This window comes from Cynocephalus volans, chromosome 5 (assembly GCF_027409185.1).
Source record: "Cynocephalus volans isolate mCynVol1 chromosome 5, mCynVol1.pri, whole genome shotgun sequence".
Classification (NCBI taxonomy): domain Eukaryota; kingdom Metazoa; phylum Chordata; class Mammalia; order Dermoptera; family Cynocephalidae; genus Cynocephalus; species Cynocephalus volans.
Window position 1 is genome coordinate 52,521,987 of NC_084464.1, and position 19,337 is coordinate 52,541,323.

Genomic DNA, 19,337 nt, shown 5'->3' on the forward strand with positions numbered 1-19,337 from the left:
TTCCCTTCTTACAGCAATTTCTTTGTATCTTTACATATCAATCAGTAACTTGTCTGTCTTTGAGCCAGCAACCTTGCTGTGTTAGAATTCTTTATCTTACACCAGAGACTTTATAGCCTGAAGAAAATTTCCTGTCCTTTGCAAGGTCAATATTTGAAACTGCAAGGCTTTGGAAAACCAGGCCCTGTGAAGTACATTTTCTTTATGAATCCTCTACAGGCTTGGTTGCCTTGGGAGCCTCAGGACTGAAACAGGGGAAAGGTGTACATTTCTGAGGTCACAGCTGTGGAGAGGAGCCTCCAAACCTTGGGTGATAGCAGAGGCAGCCCCATTGGGGCAGGGTGGGCAGGAGAAACCCAGGCTGTCTGACCTGGGGCCACTGGCAGTCAGCAGGAACCCATAAAGACCTGCCCACTGAGTACAGAGCAGCTGTAACTCCAGGAGCTCTAGTCACACCACATCCTTTGGGCTTGACGGTTCATGAGGAACCGGGTCCCTAGCATGGCTCCTGGTGCTGTTGCCACAGAGTGCAGGCAGGAAACCAAGTCAGGGAGCACACGATGAAGATGGGCTCCCCCAAGGGTACGTGAAGAAGAAGATATAGACCGAGAGCAGAGGCAGTGTCCAGAGTATGGAACTATGAAGGGCTAGAGGTCAAGTGAGGCCATGGGTCAACCCCAGTGACCTCCTCAGAGCACGGCAGGTCAGTGGGAGATCAGGGTGCAGCAATTGCCCAGCTACTAGCAGTCAGATCTCGACTGCAGGGGTGAGGACTCAGATGGGCAGTGCAGGGACCTCAGGAGCCAGGATGATATTCAGAGTGTCCTGTGCCCTCCCTGTTCCCGCCTCCTTCACCCCAGTGCCTGGCCTGGCAGGTCTGCATGGTCTGTGTCCCATGGAGTCACAGGCTGGGGACAGAACCACATCCTTGATACTGGGACCCTGGAAGGCAGATGATGACAGCAGAAATGTCATAGTCAGAAGAGACAGAAGTTTACCCCCTTTCCTCCCAGGGGAATACCTCATCCTCACAGACCCCAAACCTTCCACCATTCTCCTCCCCAATTCTTCACTGCCTTCCTGGCCCTGGTGCAGCCTTGTCCCAGCCTGTGGAGAAGACTGACTCTCACTATGACTGAGGGCAAGCCAGATCTTGTCTGACAGAAACATTCACAACCAGCTTAGCAGGAGGTGGTGGCTCCCTGTCCCATGCAGGATGACAGCAGAGACTGCATGACTCTTACTGAGATTTGCAGAGAAGGTCCTGGCATCTCATGGGCAGTTGGATTCAGCAGCCTTTAACAGCACCATTGAGAACCAAGCAATCCTCTCATGATGTGGCAGGACACCACCCTTCTGCCCCCTTGGTCTGGAGTTCCCAGAGTTCAGAATTGAGAGCCCTTCCTTGGGGCACATAACATAAAAGGGAGCCTGTCTCCAGAAGGCCCCGTGAAATGCACTTAGGCTAAGCAGGCAGCATCCCTTTCCCACTCTGCTTTACTGAGATGCACACGCAGAGCGGATAATGGTTTCCATAGAAGGCAGAGACGCCCAGATCAGTTCTGAAGGAGCCGGGTGGATGACCACTGGGAAGGAAGCTCCCTTGTCCCACCCTGCCAGGGAAGGCAAGGGCTGGAGCCTGCAGAGGCTCCCAAGCTGGGGGTGCTTGCCACACCTCAGGGATCCTCCTTGCAGGATTGTGAGAAGCCCATGAGTGGAGGGGAGTCAGCCAGGAGGCCAGGAAGGAGAAGAGGGAGCTGGGCTGGGGGGTGGGGACGGGCAGAACTTCCCAGCCAGGCTAGAGCCCTGACAGGACAGCTAAGGGTGGGGTTCTCCAGGAGAGATGCACTGCTAACAGTGTGAGAGGTGGGAACTTCAGAGGTGATAAGGTCATGAGGGCTCCACCTTCCTGAGAAGATTAATTCCATTATCATTGGAGTGGGATCCTGGGATCTAAGTTCTCTCCCCTTTCTGTCTCGTGCTCTTGTTTGCCCTTCTGCTTTCCACCAGGGGATGACACAGCACAAAGGCCCTTGCCAGATGCTGGCACCATGCTCTTAGACTTCACAGCCTCCAGAACTGTGAGCCAAATAAATTTCTCTTCATGACAAATTATCCAGTCTCAGGTATTCTGTTATAGCAGTAGAGAACAGACTAAGGCATCAATAGAGGAACTTGCACAGTTTGTCAGGATTTCATCACCCCTGGTCAGGAAGGAAGTGCTAGTTACAGAGCAAGGCAAGAATTGGGTTACTCAGAGGCACTGGGTACCAAGCCCCTGTCTAGTTGGACTCTGTCCTGATGGCACTCTTTCCAGACCCTGGGAAGGGAGGTGAAAGGTGTCCAAAAATTTTCTCTGTCATCCCCACAGCCTGCCCATTAAAGCCCTCAGACTCACAGCTTCTGCCCTCTGGTTTGGTAAGGACTCTCCTTTGCTCCTGTTTCATCACCTCCCTTGCAGGAGGGCGTGGCCTCTGCTATGTAGCTGTCTGTACCACAGGGAAGTCACCCATCCCTAGTGGAGCAGCTCTGTACATGTGAGCATTAGTAAGTGCTCACTGCCCACTGAATTCTGCCCTCAGTTCCTTGGCTCCCCCTCTGGAGCTGCTGATTTTGAGGGCTGGGGACCATTTCCGGTAATGCTGGCATATTCCACAAACAGAAGCGGGTCAGGCGTTGGCTTCAAGTTGTGGTTGGTGTTAGCATAGATGGAGTCCTCAGGGCTGAATTGGTTTAGGTGTATGAGTGAGGCATAGCAGATGGCCCCAGTGTCCTCATCAGAGACTATCTGCTGATTGAAGCCCTAGGAATCAAAGAAGACAAGATGTCCATTGTATAGATCATGGCTTCAGTGGTCAGTGGCCCTTTTAGGTCCTGAAAGCTGGGTGGAGGGCAGGGACAGGTATTGATTCTGCAGAACCTCTGGGAATGAATAGCTGGAAAAAGTTGCTGCTAAAGGCAGTGAGGTCGCCATCACCAAACATGTTTAAGAATGGGCTAGAGAAGGGTGCACAATGTGGTCCGTGGACCAGCAGCACAAACGTCACCTGGAAGCTTGCTAAAACTGCATAGTCAGGCTCCACCCTGGACCTATTAAAGCCTCAAGGGGTGGAGCCCAGAAACTCTGTCTTAACAAGTTTTCCAAGTGAGTTTTACGCACACTCAGGTTTGAGTAGCACTGAGCTAGAAGAGCACTTGGTAGGGATGTTATTTGTAGAGTTGACTCCAGCATTACACAGAGGGTTGGCCCAGATGACTTTAGATCTACCCAGTCCTGTGATTCTGTGATTTCAAGAGTCTCAGATCTTTAGACCCACCCAAGAGAAACTGCCCAGTCCCCAGCCCCTGCTGAGAGAGTGTCTCAGGGAGCCTTTTCATTTGCCATGTGACACCCTTCTTCACAGCTGATTGGGCCAGTGGCAGCCAACCCATGGGTTGGCTCATGACCTTTGAGAAAAAAAAAAAAAAAGCTGTCTCCATGGGGCTAATGGTGAAAAGCTGGATTAGCCAACTTCTCTCACTCTAAGGGATTTGATTGGGAAATATGGGGAGAGGAAGCATGTAGATAGGCCATGAGGCAGCACGGGCATGAGCAGTCACCAGTGGGAGTCCAGATTTTGAGTAAATAGAAACTATGAGTAAGAGCAGCCAGGAAGTTAAAAAGGAACAATAACAACAAAGGCACCCAGGAAAGCTGTGATTCTGTGAGTGCAGAGGAAGAGTCCTTCCTACTCACTGTGGGCTCCTTCTGTGCTGCAATGTTGTCATAGTCGTGGTGGGATCCATCCTCACCTCCAAAGAAAACAGTCAAAGTTAGGGCAGCTTCTCCCTACCAGATCCTTCCCAGCTTCTATGGAAATCAGGGGGAGGGACAGGGGGTCCTGGCTGGGCAGAAGGGACCCTAATGGGGAGAAGCCTCGGCTTGGTCAGGGCACACACTTCTGCCTAGGGAGGTCCCAAGAGCCCAGCACAGAGCACTGCTCAAGGATGCTAAGGAGAAAAACAACTGTCTGCCGATTGTTAACTTGGATAGTAAAGTTAATTAAGAATTCCAGGTCAACTGAAAATTACAAATTTAAACGTCAAATTTAGGTATAATCTATTTGCTGATGAAGTTATGTTTAGCAATGTCTTTCAAACTTTTTGAACTAGGAACCCCAATTCAAATCACAATTTACCTACATACACAAATACACACAGTCTCTCACATCTACACACACTCACTCACACACACTCCTGGAAAAAAAGTTCAGTGAAAAAATGTGCAAAGCATTTTGATGATTTGCTGTTCTATTTCATTTTATAAAACATGCTATTGTGGCCCACTAAATTGATTTTACACAGTTTAAATAATATGTATATGAAATTTTATAATCTACTCCTCCCTTAGGATTTTTATAGCTTGAAAAATTAAAACAAATGAGGGCCAGTGTAACTCTGACCCACTCACACATTTCAGTCATGTTGTCAACAGAAACATCTTTAGAATATACGGTTAATAAGCACATCGTACATATGTACCCAACAAAACAACCAATGAAAAACAGCAAGAAAAGAGGCAGGATTCATCAAAAGGGACCAATCTGATAAACCTTGCACAAAATGCTGTATATTTCACATGTGATTAATGCTAAAAACTTTGAAGATTAAAAAGTCCTTGAAGTGCTTTTAAGACAAAAGTGTTAAATGAAAGCAACAATTTAAAAGCAATACCATTAACCAGAAAGTTCTTTAGATAAATTTAAGAAAAATCCTTAACCAAAAAATAAAAAAGGCAAAGTTTATGATCCAAAATGGATATGAGCACACCTAGATTCAGGCAAATTGTTGCTGAGTTGCACTGGCTTCAGGTCAGGTGAACTCGAGCCCCTGCAGAGAACTGGGCCACCCTAGGGACCACCTGCCGCTCTGGCAAAGGGGAGGGAGACATGAGGGCTCCTGGGGATGCTGGCCATTTCACCTCTCGGGCTCAGTTTCCCTGAGGGTAAAATGAGCGTAGTAAGCCTTGTCCCGTGGCTCTCGGGCTGCCTTAGATATGGCTAAGCACTCGGTCGTCCTCCCAGGCCAGTGACGGGGGCTCACCTTTCCTGGCTCTTCCTCGGGCTTTCCTGAGGTACAGGGCCATGAGGAGGGCAAGCGCCATCAGCAGCAGGGTGGCCACCACCACGCCTGGGATGATGAACTTCCAGTGGCTGGGGGGGCTTTGGAAGAAGGACCAGACAGGTGATGAAAGTCAGAGCTCCGCCCAGTGTTCTGCCTGGAAAGCCACCCCTCCCCTGTCGCGCCAGGCTATCCCACCTCAGGTCTCCCCTGAGGTGCCCTCCTCTCGGCTGACCAACAGGCAGCCTGGCACTGGGCTAGTCCCTTCAAATCCACAATCTCATTTAACCTTCATAACAACCCTGTAAGATAGTGGTTCCACACTGGGGGCAGTTGTGTCCCCCAAGGCACACCTGGCAATGTCTGGAGACATCTTTGGTTGTCACATATGAGTGCTCAGGGGAAAACTGTGCTACTGACATCTAATTTGTAAGGGCCAGGGATGCTGCTAAACATCCTACAGTGCACAGGACAGGCCCCTACAAGAGAGAATTATCTGGCTCCAAATGTCAACACACTTCTATTACAAAAACCCTGATGTTATCGGCCCCATTTTGCAGATGAAGAAACTGAGGCTCAGGTGAAGAGACCTGAGCTGACCTATCTGACCCCATCCCTTCCCCTGAGAGCTGGGCATCTGTGGCAGTGTAGTTGTTGGGGGCATTTGGCACAGTCAACAGAGAGTGAGAGGAAATGGAGGGCTGAGAGGACGGGGTAGGGATGTCATTGACAGTACCTGTCAATGACAGGTCTGGTGGCAGAGGCCAGGGCTGGTGTTCTGGTGCTCCTCGGGGCAGGTCGAGTTGAAGCTGTAAGAGATGACAGCGAGTGGGGCACCCTCTGTTTGCCCCATAGTCCAGGGCTTCCCACTTCCAGCCCCAGGCCTGGGTAGGAGGAACCCACACACATCTCTGGACCAAGTGAGGACCCTGAGATAGCATATGCCCTGCAGACAAATGGGAGAGTTACTCTGAGTGGTGCTGGATTTCCTTCACATTGAAGTGCCACAGTGCGAGTGGCTTTAGATGACGTATCACATTGTCACTTGTATATTGGTTATATTGTGTGGTCTCCTCTGTTTTTATTTGAACCTGTCATGCACTTTCAACCTCTAAAGCCTCCCCCCCACACTCCTTTTGTCTTCCCTGGATACATTCCTGCTCATCCTGCAAGGCCTGGGTGGTGTCACCTCCTCTGTGGAGTCTTCCAGGGATGAGGGGCATTCCTTAGCCTTCTCCAGTAATGTGATCCCTCCCTTTGCTGGGCCTCCATCCAACATGCCTGTATTATGGCACCTGCCACCCTGTATCATAAGCCTGTATTCACACATCTGTCTTTCTGGCTGGGCTGTGGGTTCCATCAGCACAGAATGTGATATCAAGGTTTTTGGTTCCCCTTCCAGAGCTCCATGCCCTACATGGAATGTGCACTAAGCCAGAGCTTGGGCAGTGAATGATCCAGTTGCTGATTTTGAGTCCTATAGGCTCCCATGTGACCAAATGGCTGGGCAGGCTCAGGGGGTCTGGGAGGTGCCATTCAAGCCCTGACCACCACAGGTAAATGCAGGGGAGCTTTGCAACTCTGCAATTTTCAGAAGGAATCCCCAGGGACCTCATGCTTAGTGGTCACCCCAAACTTTTCATTCCAAGTTTAAGAACTCTCAATTGTTAGGGGCAGGTCTAGGGTGAGGACCCAGGGCCCCTGAGCCCTAGGCTGCTACACTTCCCAGCCTCACCCCCTAAGCACCACGTCTGCCTCACTATCTAGCTGTCTCCTGTCTGTCATTTCTTGACCCCCCACCCCCGTTACTCTGTGGTCCATCTATGCAATGGACCCCACAGCCCTTTGGTAGAAGGTTGGGAGTTAGGGTCAGGGGTAGGGGTTTTCAGGATGGACCATTAAGCCAGCTGGGCTCAAGCATGGGGAAGCTTTAGGATCATTCCAAATAAATGGAGAAGTCGTATTAGTAGCAGCAAAACTGTCAAGAGAAATGTGTGATGTGGAAAGAAGAACCTACCAGAAGCCAGCAGGCCTGAGTTCTGGCACTGGTTCTGCCCTTCACTGGCAGGTGACCTGGGCAAGGGGCTTTTCTTTCCTGTGCCTCAGTTTTCAGCTATGACAGAAAGGATTGAAGAACACGATTTCTAGGGTCCTCACCAGCTCTAACATCTTGTGATTCAGGAAGTCTGACTCACACATAAGGGGAAGAGGCAACTAGGCCAGAGCCAGAACCAGAAGTCCCCGGTGTCCTGAGGTGGCGGCCATGGGCTTCAGCCCACCCACTGTCGACCACAACTAGGCCAGTGCCAGAGCCAGCTGCAGGCCAGCTCTGCTCCCCACTTCCATCTTCCCCCAACTCAACAACATCTTAGAATGTACTTATAAAAATAATTTTAAAAAGAGAAGGGGAAGAACTCACCTTGAGATACCATCAGATGGATGATTCTGAGAATAACTGTTCCGTAAGATTCATGGATTCCACACCAATAAAATCCCGAGTCCTTTACCGTTAGTGCAGTCATGGTGACAGTGAAGTGGCAAGAGATGCGATCATCCTGGATGGAGTGTCGAGACTCCCAAGCCCTGGGCCTGGAACTGCCCACTAATATGGCACATCTGTCCACTGATGTTTGCCTACACCAGACTTTCCTCCTTGAACCCTGGTAACATTGGTACTGGCATCTCACAGAGATTGTCTCACCCTCCAGTTCACGCAGCAACTCTGCCATCTGTGCCCAGGGGCCTGCGAAGAAACCCTCAGGTCAGGGTCTCCCCCTACCTGTCACGGCAGGGCTTGGAGATGAAGGCCTCCCTCCCCAGGGGGAAGCCTGCCCTTGTGGTATGATCCAGAGCGGTCCTCAGGCCATGGTGCCACCCTGTTCCCTGCCCTACCCCCCACACGGCCCCATCATGCCCACCTCATCTGCCCACCTTCCCCTTCTCTCACCTTGTCCTTCTTGCGCCTGCCCTTGGCCCCTCCCCAGCCCCTCACCTGAGGCCAGGAGCACCAGCAGCACAGGCAGCAGCAGGTACGTAACCTCCCTGGCCATGGGTCTTCTTCTTAAGCTGGGGTGGGGAGGACAGTGAGGAGCAGGCAATCCCTGGGGAAGGGATCCAGAGCCACAGCCAGAGCCAAGCCAGCTACCCCTGCTGTGTGGGACAAATTGCAGAGGAAGACAAGGACCTCCCTTGGGGAAGCAGGAGGTCTGGGGAGGAACGGGGAGGCCTTGGCCTATATGGGACCCTCCAGCTGCAGTCTCCGCATCTGGGCCTGGAGAGGCCTCATCCCTGGGAATAAACCAAGGCTACAGAAGACTCGAGCTACTGCTGGGCTCTCCTGGGCCAGGCTCTTCCCTCTTCTCAGGCCACATCCCTCCCACTGGGGTTGGGGGAAGGGAAAGTTTCCTCCTAAGAAAGCCCAGGAGGAAACGATGGTGAAATCAGAAACCACTTCTTCACTCTCCCACTGTCTTACCCTCCCTTTCCAGTAGGAAATTTCTCCTCCTCACTCAAGCAAAACACCCACTGAAGGTGGGTGACCGAGTTAGGGGGTTTTATGGAGGTCTGACCAGAACCTCAAGCCACACTGATCCCAACAAGTTAGAGACATCGTGCCCAGGCCTGCCTGAGACCTAGAAGTTCCATCAGGACTGGAGTGGAAGAGGAGAAAGATGGAGATTCGTATCCAGGAATGGAGGTGCAGGGAGGGACCCTGGCGAGGGTGGGGGAGAGCAAAGCTGGGGGCTGGATACTCACAGGGGGAAGAGGGAGGGGAAGACAGGTACAGGAGGAGGTGGGGGAGGGAGAAGGGGAAAGGGGAGTCTCACCCCACACCATCCTCTCGCTCCCAGCTCCCAGCCTGCCCAGATCACTCCATAAGCCTTTGTGGGAAGACCTCTCTAATCAAGCATTTTAAAAAATCACAGTCATCAGATGACCTACAGAAAAACCATTGTCACAGGCTGTTTCTAGTTAACAGGTAAAGAAGAAAGAAAAGAAAAAAACCTATAAAAAACTCAGTGCAGCATGGCAGGTTGGGTTCTGAGGAACAGGCTCTGAGGAACAGGTGGCACAGGAGGTTTAAAGGGCTCTGGGGACCAAAGTCTGGGGAAGAGGAGATAGGAGGCGGATGTGGCAGGAGAAGCCAGGCTGCAGCACAGGCCATAAGCAATCACAGCTGACCTTGGCAGCAGTTCTGAGGACAGGATAACCCCTCACACACCCGCCTGAGTGGGCAAGGGGGTGTCACATCAATCAGTCAGGACAGGTGGGGTGTCCTGGGAGGGGTCTGGCCCTGGCAAGGCGAATCTCTGCAGCTGCAGCAGCTCCCACAGAGGCTGGCACAGGAGGCCCTCTGCCGCCACTCCTCGCAGATCAGGGCGAGAAGTCCCTCAGTCCTGAAGGAGGAGCTGGCAGCCTCACGTGGCAAATGTCCACTCAGTTCGATCCGCAGGGAAAAGCACACGTTGCAGCCACCAGGAGAACCTTACCAACGTCGCTTGCCGGGCTCTTCAGCAGGGTGTGTGCCTCCCATGGATTGACTTGTGTGTTCATTCCTCTGGTCAGGACGCTAAGCCCTTCCCAGGTGGGTTCTGTCTCCAAAGCCTGCTGCTCGGGAGGCTTTGTCCTCTCACCCTAAAGTGAGCGGCAGCCCTGGGCCGCCTGATACCCGCCCTGCCCTGCTGCTCCCTGCCCTGCTGCTCCCTGCCCTGGACCTGCGGTGGACCGGGGTCCCCTGGAGCTCCAGGAAGGAGGGTGAGAACAGGAAGGAGGAGGTGAGATCTCAGGGATTTGAGAAAAATGCCCAAGAGGAGCTGGGAGATGGGACGTGGGGTCTATGCTCCTTCTCAGCACCGTGTCCTTACCAGGGAGTTGACATGGAGCAGGCTCCTAGGGTCCAGGACCCCTCCTCTGGGCAAAACTGGACAGCTGGTCACCCTCACAGATGTTCTGCCAACCTCAGGACATAGTACAAGGCCTCTGCCTGGCCCAGCACCCACCACCTGGGGCCTGACCATGTCCCCTTCTGTCCATTCATAGCCCCTTCCAGTGGAACCTTCCCACGGCCTACCGTCAGCTCCCAGCTGCCATGGCGGAGCAGTCTCTGCACCTGCATTTCTGGAACCTCCTGCAGGGATCACTCACCTACCAACTCCAACCTGTGCCTCAGGCCTCAGGTGGAGCCCACCTCCTCCATGAAGCCTGTCTGGCTGGCCCGAGTCTGCAGGATCCCGGGTGCTCCCATTTCTGAAGGTCACGAGCACCTCCTGCCTCCTGGGCCTGGCATCTGGCCTGTGCTAAGTGTGGGGTGTCCCCAACAGTCCCATGTCTCCCATCCCTCAGAGGCTATGAGCAGACTGAGCCGGTCTGGCTTCCTCTCCCTCCCCGCGTGGCCTGCCTCACTCGGTGCAGAGCTGTGCACATGAACTGCTGTGCACGTGCCGCTGACTCAGGAGGTGATGTACGAGGGACTTCAGAGCTCATCTCCACCCTCCTGGTCCAGACAAGGAAACAGGGTCAGGGAGGGACAGGGACTTGCCAAGATAACACAGAGATGAACCCACCCTGTACCCTCTCCAGAAACCCCCCTCCTCACGAGAGGACCTCACCAAAGGGCTGCCTTCCTGGGTCCCCAAAGTCCATGAGGCCAGGACTGCTGGGGAGAGAGAGGACAAAGCAGAGATAGGACCCTAAGGTCTTCAGTGCAGAATGTGGGGGAACCGGAAGGGGCTTAAGGGACCACACGAGGCATTTTCTTACTTCTACAACATTCCTGTTACTCTGTTTTATCCCGAAAGCAATTTGAGAGGTACAATTATTGTCCCTTTTGCAAGAGACTAACATGAGACAGGCCTGGTGACTTGGTGAGGGCGACACAGTGACAGAGGGGGGCACCCTGTCCCCGTTCCTGGTCCTAACCTGTTCTCCTCATCTGGGTACCTCGCTGTCAGGCAAGGCCGGCTGTCATGCTGCTGGTGCAGGGTCACTAAGAGAGGCGAGCTCCTGGGGAGCTGTTTGCCCAGGTGAGGTGAGCAACTGCTAGGCACGACCTGGGTGGTGGCCAGACCCCCTGACAGGGAGAACAGCTGTCTTAGCAGGTTGCTGGCCACAGAGGTGTCAGTGTGTGTGTGTGTGTGTGTGTGTGTGTGTTATCTATCTGTGTGTCTGTGTGTGTATTTATGTGTGTGTGTGTCTGGAACAAAATCTGTCAATTCCCCCACTTGGGTCTTCCCTCTACTACCCCCTTATGGATGCAGGAAGAGGTCCCTTCTCCCTGCTGTCCCCAGGAACTCCCCTGGCCCTTCCTCTCTCCTCCCATCCATCCTCAGTGGCCCTGACTGGCTGTCCAGCAAGCCCAGGCTGTGTCACTCCCCAGTGTGTTATGTCTTCTTTCCCACTGGGATGTTCCTGGCCCCTGGCTGAGAGTGCAGATGTCATCTTTTTCCCCACTGCTATTCCAGTCACTCCACGGTAATGGACACATCTCTCTTGGGGTGGAATCCAGTCCACATTCTCCAGCCGATGGGGCTCTCAGCTTTCCTTGAAGGGTCCAGCAGGAAGGTGGCAGGGCTGGTAGTGTGGGCTCTGCAGCCTCCCAGGACAAGAGTGTCCAGCTGTCCTGTCAGGACAAGCCGGACAGGGAAGTTGTGGACAGCTCTGGGGGCCCCTGCTTCCGCCCCCTCTGTGGCCCATATCTTAGTCACTGTCTCTGCTTCTCCTCAGAAGGGGCCCTGGGACATCAGCTGTCTCTGGGCCTCATGAACCGCAACCCTGTCATTCTCAGCCTACAGGGAAGCCTGCAGGGAGCAGACGGAGGCTGAGGGCACAGTGGTCCCGGGTGGGGAGAGTGGCTCCAGCTGTCCCCCTTCCCTCACCTGGATAGTAAGGGGTCCCAAGGTAGATGGGAGCTGAGCCTCTCTGTCTGGAAACAGCACTCTCAGCCTTCTCTGCCATCATCCAAGGCCCTGGGGCTGTGGCTCTGAGCAGAACTGTCCGGGAGGCTCTCCTGGGACATCCTGCCTGGTGTCCTCTGCTCCGGGCCCCTCCCCAGATTCCTGGCAGCGCAGGAGAACTCTGTGGCTCAGGAAGGCTATGGGGGTGCAGCACAGTGCAAATCCTCTGTGTGTCCAGACACACTGCTCATTTCTCCAGCTCCTGGGACCCCCTGGAAGACGTTCCCTAACCCCTACTTAAGTGGTCTCAGACCAGGCAGGGTTCCACATGGGCTCCAGCCTTCTGGGTGGGTCCCTGCCGGGTTCCACAGAGTTGCTGCACATGCTATAGCATGCAAGCAGTGGGGAGAGAGGTGAAGAAGGGACACTTTTTGCTCATGGGCCCGATGCTCCTGTGCCAGCCCCAGCCCCTTCTCTGCCTCTGCCTCCAGGTCCTTCCAGCTCGTCCCCAAGGGTAAGGCTGGGTGCTCCCAGCCGGGCCACCCTTCTCCCTTGCTGGGGCCTCACAATTCTCTTGACTGGACACAGGCAAAGGACACAGCACCTGGGGATCCAGTGTCACTGCCCTAGTGCAAGTGCCGAGAGCTGCCCGTGGCAGCTGGGAGGCAGCTTTACTCACGTCGCCTGTGTTTCTTCTTCCAAAACCCATAGAGCATGACCAACATCACAGGCACGGGCAGGAGGGTCAGCACCAACACGAGCACAGTGGGGTCAGAATCCCGGTGCCTGAGGGGCCACGACAGAGGGAAGGGGGTGAGTCCCCAAATCCCCCACTCTGACCTTGTCTTTCTGCAGCCTCACAAGGGGATTCTGAGCAGGGGACGACACCAGCCAAAGAAAATCTGACAGCATGCTTCCTGGGGTACACGGCCTCCCTTCCTTGGAGTCCCAGCTTTAGGAGAAGCATTAGTCTCTCAGAGTTCAAGGGAGATGTCCCTGGCTGAGGGGACATCTCTCTACACTGGCACATCTCCATTATGCCCCTAAATCTGTTTATGGGTGAGGACAAGGACTCTGAGAGACCCCACATGTGACCGAGGAGATAAAGATTCTTGCTCAGCTCACAGTGACTAAGGATTTCTCTTCCCCCTTGTCCTCTGTAGCAGGTGCTCTGGGCACCCAACTCTGCCCCCGCCTGTACCACTTCCCTGTCCACAGGTCAGCAGCACCTTTTTCTTCTATTTGGCCTGAAGACTTCCTCTTGTCACTGGAGCCCCCTGTGCCACATGTGGCTGCCAGCTGTTTGCCGATGACCCACAGAAGCGGGATACAAATACCCATCTCCCTTGCCCTCAGAGGGTATATGACCTCGATTCCAGTGTCCCCAGTGGGATTCAGCTCTTGTTGCACACAGTGGGAGGTGGCTTGATGAAGGACCCTTTATGGCACCCTTTCTTCCCTGCCTCACTTCCCCACCCTTTTCCAGTTTCCAAATAAGACACTTGCTGGACTCAGAGTCTGCTTCTCCAGGGGAAGCCACATTAAAGCGAACCCTTTCTCACCCCCTAATCCCAGAGCCACATCCTTGCCGGGTCCGGGTCCATCCCCTCCCCCGTCCACCCACAGATCTTCATGCACCCCATCCCCTGCCCCTCGCCCATCACCACCGTCCCTGTGTCACTTCCACTCTCCCACGCCCCACTCAGCAATGGCCAAGCTGAGTTCCTGGGAGTGAAAGGGGAAGGTCAGATGTAGGATCTGCACCTCCAGGTCTGGTTGGGCACCAAGAGCTGGTGCCACATTGGTAAACATCACCTCGGGTATCTCATGGCATGCAGGTTGTTGAGGAGAGAGGTGATGGCGTGGCACATCCCCGTGGAGGGCCATCTGGTGCTGCGGTGTCCGGCCATTGCAGAGACAGAGTTTGGGCCAGGGGGCTCTGGCATTGCTGGGAGATGTGGGTGCTGTCTGGGATCTCCTGGTCCTCCTGGACCCTGTGTGCTGGTGCTGGTACCTGTGTCACTGGAGGCTGTCATGGAGGTTGGCCTAGTGGAGGGCAAGGGTCTGTCCATGATGAAGGGTCCAGGAGTAAACAGTCTTGCTAGTGGAAAAAGGGGCATCAAGGTTGCAGGTGGGAGCTGTGCCCGTTGTGACAGCAGTTCCACTCCCGGGGACATTGGCCAGGTGTGTGGGGGGAGAGTTCCTCCCAGTTGTGAGGGCTGAGGGAACAGAGAAGAGGAGCATTAGACTGACATGGGGGCCTCGGTGCTGGGAGCAGGCCCTGGCAGACACACACTTCTCTTGACAGCTGGTGAGGCCCGTCCTCTTCTTCCCTCCTTGACCTTGGGTCTAGGACTCCGCTCTGCTGAGTGCAGTGTGTGTACTGAGCAGGTGAGGTCAGGAAGGAAGAAGTAGGCATAGTGAAGAAGGGAGAGACTTTCATAATTTCTGTAGCTTCACTGTCAGGCCACCTGTCCCCACAGGACACCCATTCCCCATTCCCATCTCATATCACTTTCCAGACTTTCCTCACTCCTGGGGGCCACAGAGATTTCTACAGTGTTGTTGAATGGGGACTGTTCCAGCTGCTCCATAATCAGCAAACAGGGTCTAGAGACGAACACCCTGGGCCCCAAGTTCGACACATTGCTGCAAAGAGTCGGGGTCGTGCCCTTTCCTGGGGGCCTGCTAAGAGACGTCTGACCTGGTCCTGCACCCCTCGTCCACCAACCCAGCCCTTTCCCACCATTTCGAGGCACAATCTGGAGGTTAGGTGGAGGATGAGGAGGGAGTCATAGGAGTTGGGGGCCTCACTCTAGCAGGGAGTGTAGGTTCTGTCTCTGCAAGGGATGAGCAAATGGGAGAGAGGCTGCTGCGTCCCACTACTGTGTAGGACATGACACTTTCCTGAGGGCCAAGTCGTCACCATGGGAGCTTGAGCCACTTCTCTCGCAAGGACGCCCAGAACGAGCAGCACTGGCGAGGCTGGACATAGAGCAAGAGGCTGGCCTGGCCTGGAGCCTGATGTCCGGCATCTTCTAACTCAGCAGAAGGGCCACCCCCAAAGAACCCTTCAAAGAGCTCACACATCGGTGCCTTGGGAGAGCCCACCTCACAGAGGATCCCAAAGGGGTGTCAGAAAAGGCCTGACCTCCTACAGAGCGAGCACTCCTACATCACATCAGTCATTAGGTCGCACGACCATTTCTCTGTCCCTCCTTCCTGCTCAACACATCAAAGCAGGTGTGTGGGAGAGGGAGGACCAGGAGGAGGTGACATAGAGGAAAGCCCCTTCCCCACTTCAGGTGTCTTGGGCCATAAATCTGGTCCTGACCAGGTTGAAAATCATCTATTGTCAGAGGATTAGAGTTTGTAACTGGGCTGAGGATTCTTTTTATTTCCAAATAACTGAAAAAGTTACACAGCTGCAATCTCCACAAATTGCCCTTGACAAGTTAAAAGAGAATTGACGCAGCACGATTGGGGGAAATGAGAGAAATGGAAACCGTTTCATCTTTGTGACCCAGAATGAAATCATATCCCTTATGGAAGGAGTTCAGTGAACTGGGTCCCATGAACCTTCCTCCTGACGTCACCTTCTGAGCGAACACACACCTGGCACTCAGCAGAACCCTTCCCTGGTCTCCATCAGCTCTCAAGAGGGGAGGACTGAGAGTGGGCTCAGAGATGGCCCTTTCCCCAGTTCCCACCCCACAGAAGCTGGGACACACTTGGGTTAGGGGACAGGGAAGGAGGACAGTAAGTTTCGTCATTGTTGGCTGCTGCTTTGAGACTGTGTTGCCGGCTCCTCGCCCTTTCCTCCCTTATGAAGGTGGGAGGACCTCACGGCTCGGTTCTCGGTCCTCCTCTCTTCTTCTACACTGAAGGGAGAGCTGTTACATCCTCTTGATTCTTATGGCAGCATCGTTGAGATGTAATTCACATTCTGCACAATGCACCGATGTACAACGTAAAATTCGATGGCTTTAAGCATATCCACACAGTTGTGCAACCATCACCACAGCCAACTTTAGAACATTTCGTCAACTCGTAAGAAAACCCCTCGCCCTGTAGCTATCGCCCCTCCGTCTTCCTTTCTTCTCCCAGCGCTAAGCAACCACTAATCTACTCTCTGTCTCCATAGATTTCTGAAATCCCATTGATGTTAATACTATCTTTACAGATATACTTTTAAATATACAAGGGTACTTTAGAAAGATTGTGGAAAATAGAACGAAAACATAACATGACCCTTCCCACGAAATCTTTGAAGACCTTCGTACACCCAGGTCTGACCTCCCGCTTGAGCTCCAGGCCGCTAAGCCAACTCCCGGTCCTTTCTCCACTCGGGGCTCTAGGAGGTGCTTTAAACCTAACGTGGCAAAGAGAGCTCTTGATTTCCTCCTCCAATCTAGCTTACCCTGTGCAATAGCTTGATCTCCTGATGCAATACAAGAACCTGGAGTCGTCCTTGATTCCCACTCTTGCTCTCCTCCCACCCGAGCACATCCTGTCCTGCCACGAAATGCACAAGTGCAGAGAAAGTCCAAAACAGATGGATTTGAGCCCATCCGCTTCTCTCCTCCTCTAGTGTCCACATCCTACTGCACATCACAGTCATTTCCAGCCAGACACACACCTGGGCCACTCTGCCCATGCTCCTTCCCTCCCACTATCCATTCTCCACAAATGTCCACCAAAGCCTTAAAAACAAGCCACATGCACCTCTCTAAACTCTCCAGTGGCTTCCAATAGCACTGAGAATAAAATCCAAACTCACAGCATGTATTTTGGGGCTGCAGCTTGACCTTCCCAGCTCATCTCTCACTGCGCCACACTCAATATGGACCAGTCACGCAAGCCTTCCTTATACAGGCCAAGCTCCTTCTCACCACAGGGCCTTTGCACATGCAGCTCTCCCCACGGAGTGCCCTGCAAAGCACCCAGATTTCACCAGGACAAGGGAACTCTCGTTGCTTAGGACTGTGCGGGATGTCATCTGCTCAGGGAGGTATTCTCTGATCATTGGTACTTCAGTAGCTGTCTCATCACTGTGTTACTTTCTGGTTCATCACACTGTTTGATTTTCTTAACAACACTGACTGTTATCTGCAATTGTTTGTCTGGATGAAGAGTTATTGCCTGTCATCTCTCATAGGGAAGAATTGTGTCTGCCACCTCAGAGCCTAGAACTGTGTCTGGCACATAATAGGGGCTCAGAGAATGCATGTTGAACAGATGACTGAATAAAACAAAGTGTAGAGTGTCCTGAGTTTGAATCTCATCTCTGCCACCTGCTAGCTCTGTGACCCCGCACAAGGTCAGAGCCACATGGGGTTTTTCAGATCTCCTTTCCTTCATCTGTAAAGCAATGCTCATGAAAATGTCTGTAAAGGCATTTTGAAACCCCTATGGCACAACGTGACTATTGATGGATATTCTTTTTACATCACATGTTAGTGGAGTGCAGGGCAGGGAGGACATTCCCCTGCCCATCCAGGAGTCCTGACACTCTCTCCATTCTGAGGTGACCCATCTCTGTACCTCCACAGAGGGTGGAGGGGCCCTTCCCTCAGCCAGGGTATAAGGAGGTCTCTCCTGTGCTGAGATACCCATTAAATGATTGAGTTAGATCATTCTCTTTAGTTTGCAAGGGACGAAGTGAAGCTCAGAGATGGTGTTATCTTTTTCAGAGCCTCCATTGTAGTGGCAGCTGGGTTGGAACCTGGGAAAGATGTCTTGGGTTCTGGGCCCTTGACTATCACAGCTCTGGGCTCCATTGGGGTACTCCAAAGCCACCTGCACTTGGGGAAATGAAGCATGCATTGAGCACCTGCTATGTCCCAGGGCATAACTCTGTTAGCAACCTGTGAGGGGAGTGATAATATTCCCACACGTCAGATACAGACACAGAAATATTCAGTGATCTACTCACACAGTTAAGTGGTGGAACCAAGACTTTTTTTTTTAGTTTAGGGAAAATCTTTTTATTTATTTATTTATTTTACATTCTAAGATGTTGTTGCAGAGCAGTTGGGGAGGAGGGGGAGAGGGGAAGGAGGATGAGGAGAGGTTGAGAGGAGCAGGAAGGAGGGAGGCCGAGTGTGGTCAAGGCCCATGGCACCTCCCTCATTCCAGCAGGGGAGCCCAGGTGGCTTTTGCTGGTGGCTCAGTGGTCATCACTGGGCTGGATGCTGATGTCAGGGGGGCATGGCTGAGGCCCTCGGCCTCCCATCACCCCAGCTCGGGAGCCCAGTGGGCTTCCAGTCCTTCCAGGTTTTATAGGTGCTCTTTGGTGGTGTTAGACTTTTACTGGTTAATATCAGAACTTTGTCTCTAATCTGTGATGTTTTGTTTTGTCTTTCAGTTCTATATTGGATTATTCACTATTCCCACCACTTAAACTCTACATTGGAACTAATTTGTTGTCCTTTGCTTAGTTCTAAAATGGGGACACTTCCTGCCGGAACCAGCACTTAAGCCCTGTGGTTGAGCTAAATGCTGCTTTGCTGCTGATTCCCTAGGGAAGGCTTTTTGTGCAGCTTAGGTTTTAATTGCTGACCTTGTAAGTACTTCTGGGTCTTGTGAGTTCTGGTACACCTGGGTTCTGCGAAAACTTTGGTCTGGTCCTGAGTCTTTTCAGCAAACTGCCCACGCTACAGTTCTGTATTCGTGACTTGTCTCCACTGAATTGTCCTGTGCTGATTGGAGGGCAGATCAGCTGTCCATGCTGTGCCCCAATGTTTCCCTGCTGGGCCCATTCCCCCCGCTGCCCATACACCAAACACTTCCCATGGGACAGGACATGTACCTATCCCTTGCAATGACTTACCAGCCTCTGAGTGCCTCCTTTTCTCAATTGTCTTTGGCCCCTGGCTCCTATGTGAGTCCATAGGAACACTGTTGGTGGTCTTGCTGGCCTGGGGGCCTCCAAGGCCCTCTTCTCCCCTGAAGCCTCCAGGCATCTTCATACAAAAGGCACAGCTGTGGCTTTTGCCAGCTTTTTGTCCATGTGCTCACCAGCTCCAGGCTTGAAGTGGCTGGGGCTTGGAATGGTCAGAATGGTCCTGTGTTTCTCTTATCACAGCTTCTCCTGCCTTCAAGAACTCCAAAAGTCTCTCTTCCTCTTCTTTTGAGCTCTAGCAGCCCCAGCTTGGCCATTGTTTCTTTTTAATAGTTGTAAATTGATTGATTGTGGGAGAGGGTGATGCTGGGGACTGTGTATTCCACCATGTTGATTGGAACTCAGAACCAAGATTTTAACCCATGATTATGTTGACTCCAGAACCTGAGCTCTCTATTCCATCAAACTGGGGAGAGACATTTATGTGTTTTCTGTGTGTT

At 52.8% G+C, this 19,337-nt stretch overlaps 1 protein-coding gene and 1 pseudogene across 1 annotated transcript; both read right to left on the minus strand.

Annotated features, from left to right (window-relative positions):
* Positions 1–2,578: 2,578 nt before the first annotated feature.
* On the minus strand, positions 2,579–8,150 carry LOC134379032 (trem-like transcript 4 protein). Its single transcript, XM_063098297.1, has 6 exons — positions 8,093–8,150; positions 7,520–7,843; positions 5,837–5,909; positions 5,083–5,201; positions 3,737–3,792; positions 2,579–2,803 (listed from the first exon to the last, which is right to left on the minus strand). Exons 1-6 carry the CDS (start codon positions 8,148–8,150, stop codon positions 2,579–2,581), a joined length of 855 nt encoding a protein of 284 aa, XP_062954367.1.
* Positions 8,151–12,290: 4,140 nt separating this feature from the next.
* Positions 12,291–15,083, minus strand: LOC134379033 (trem-like transcript 2 protein; annotated as a pseudogene).
* Between the last annotated feature and the right edge of the window lie 4,254 nt (positions 15,084–19,337).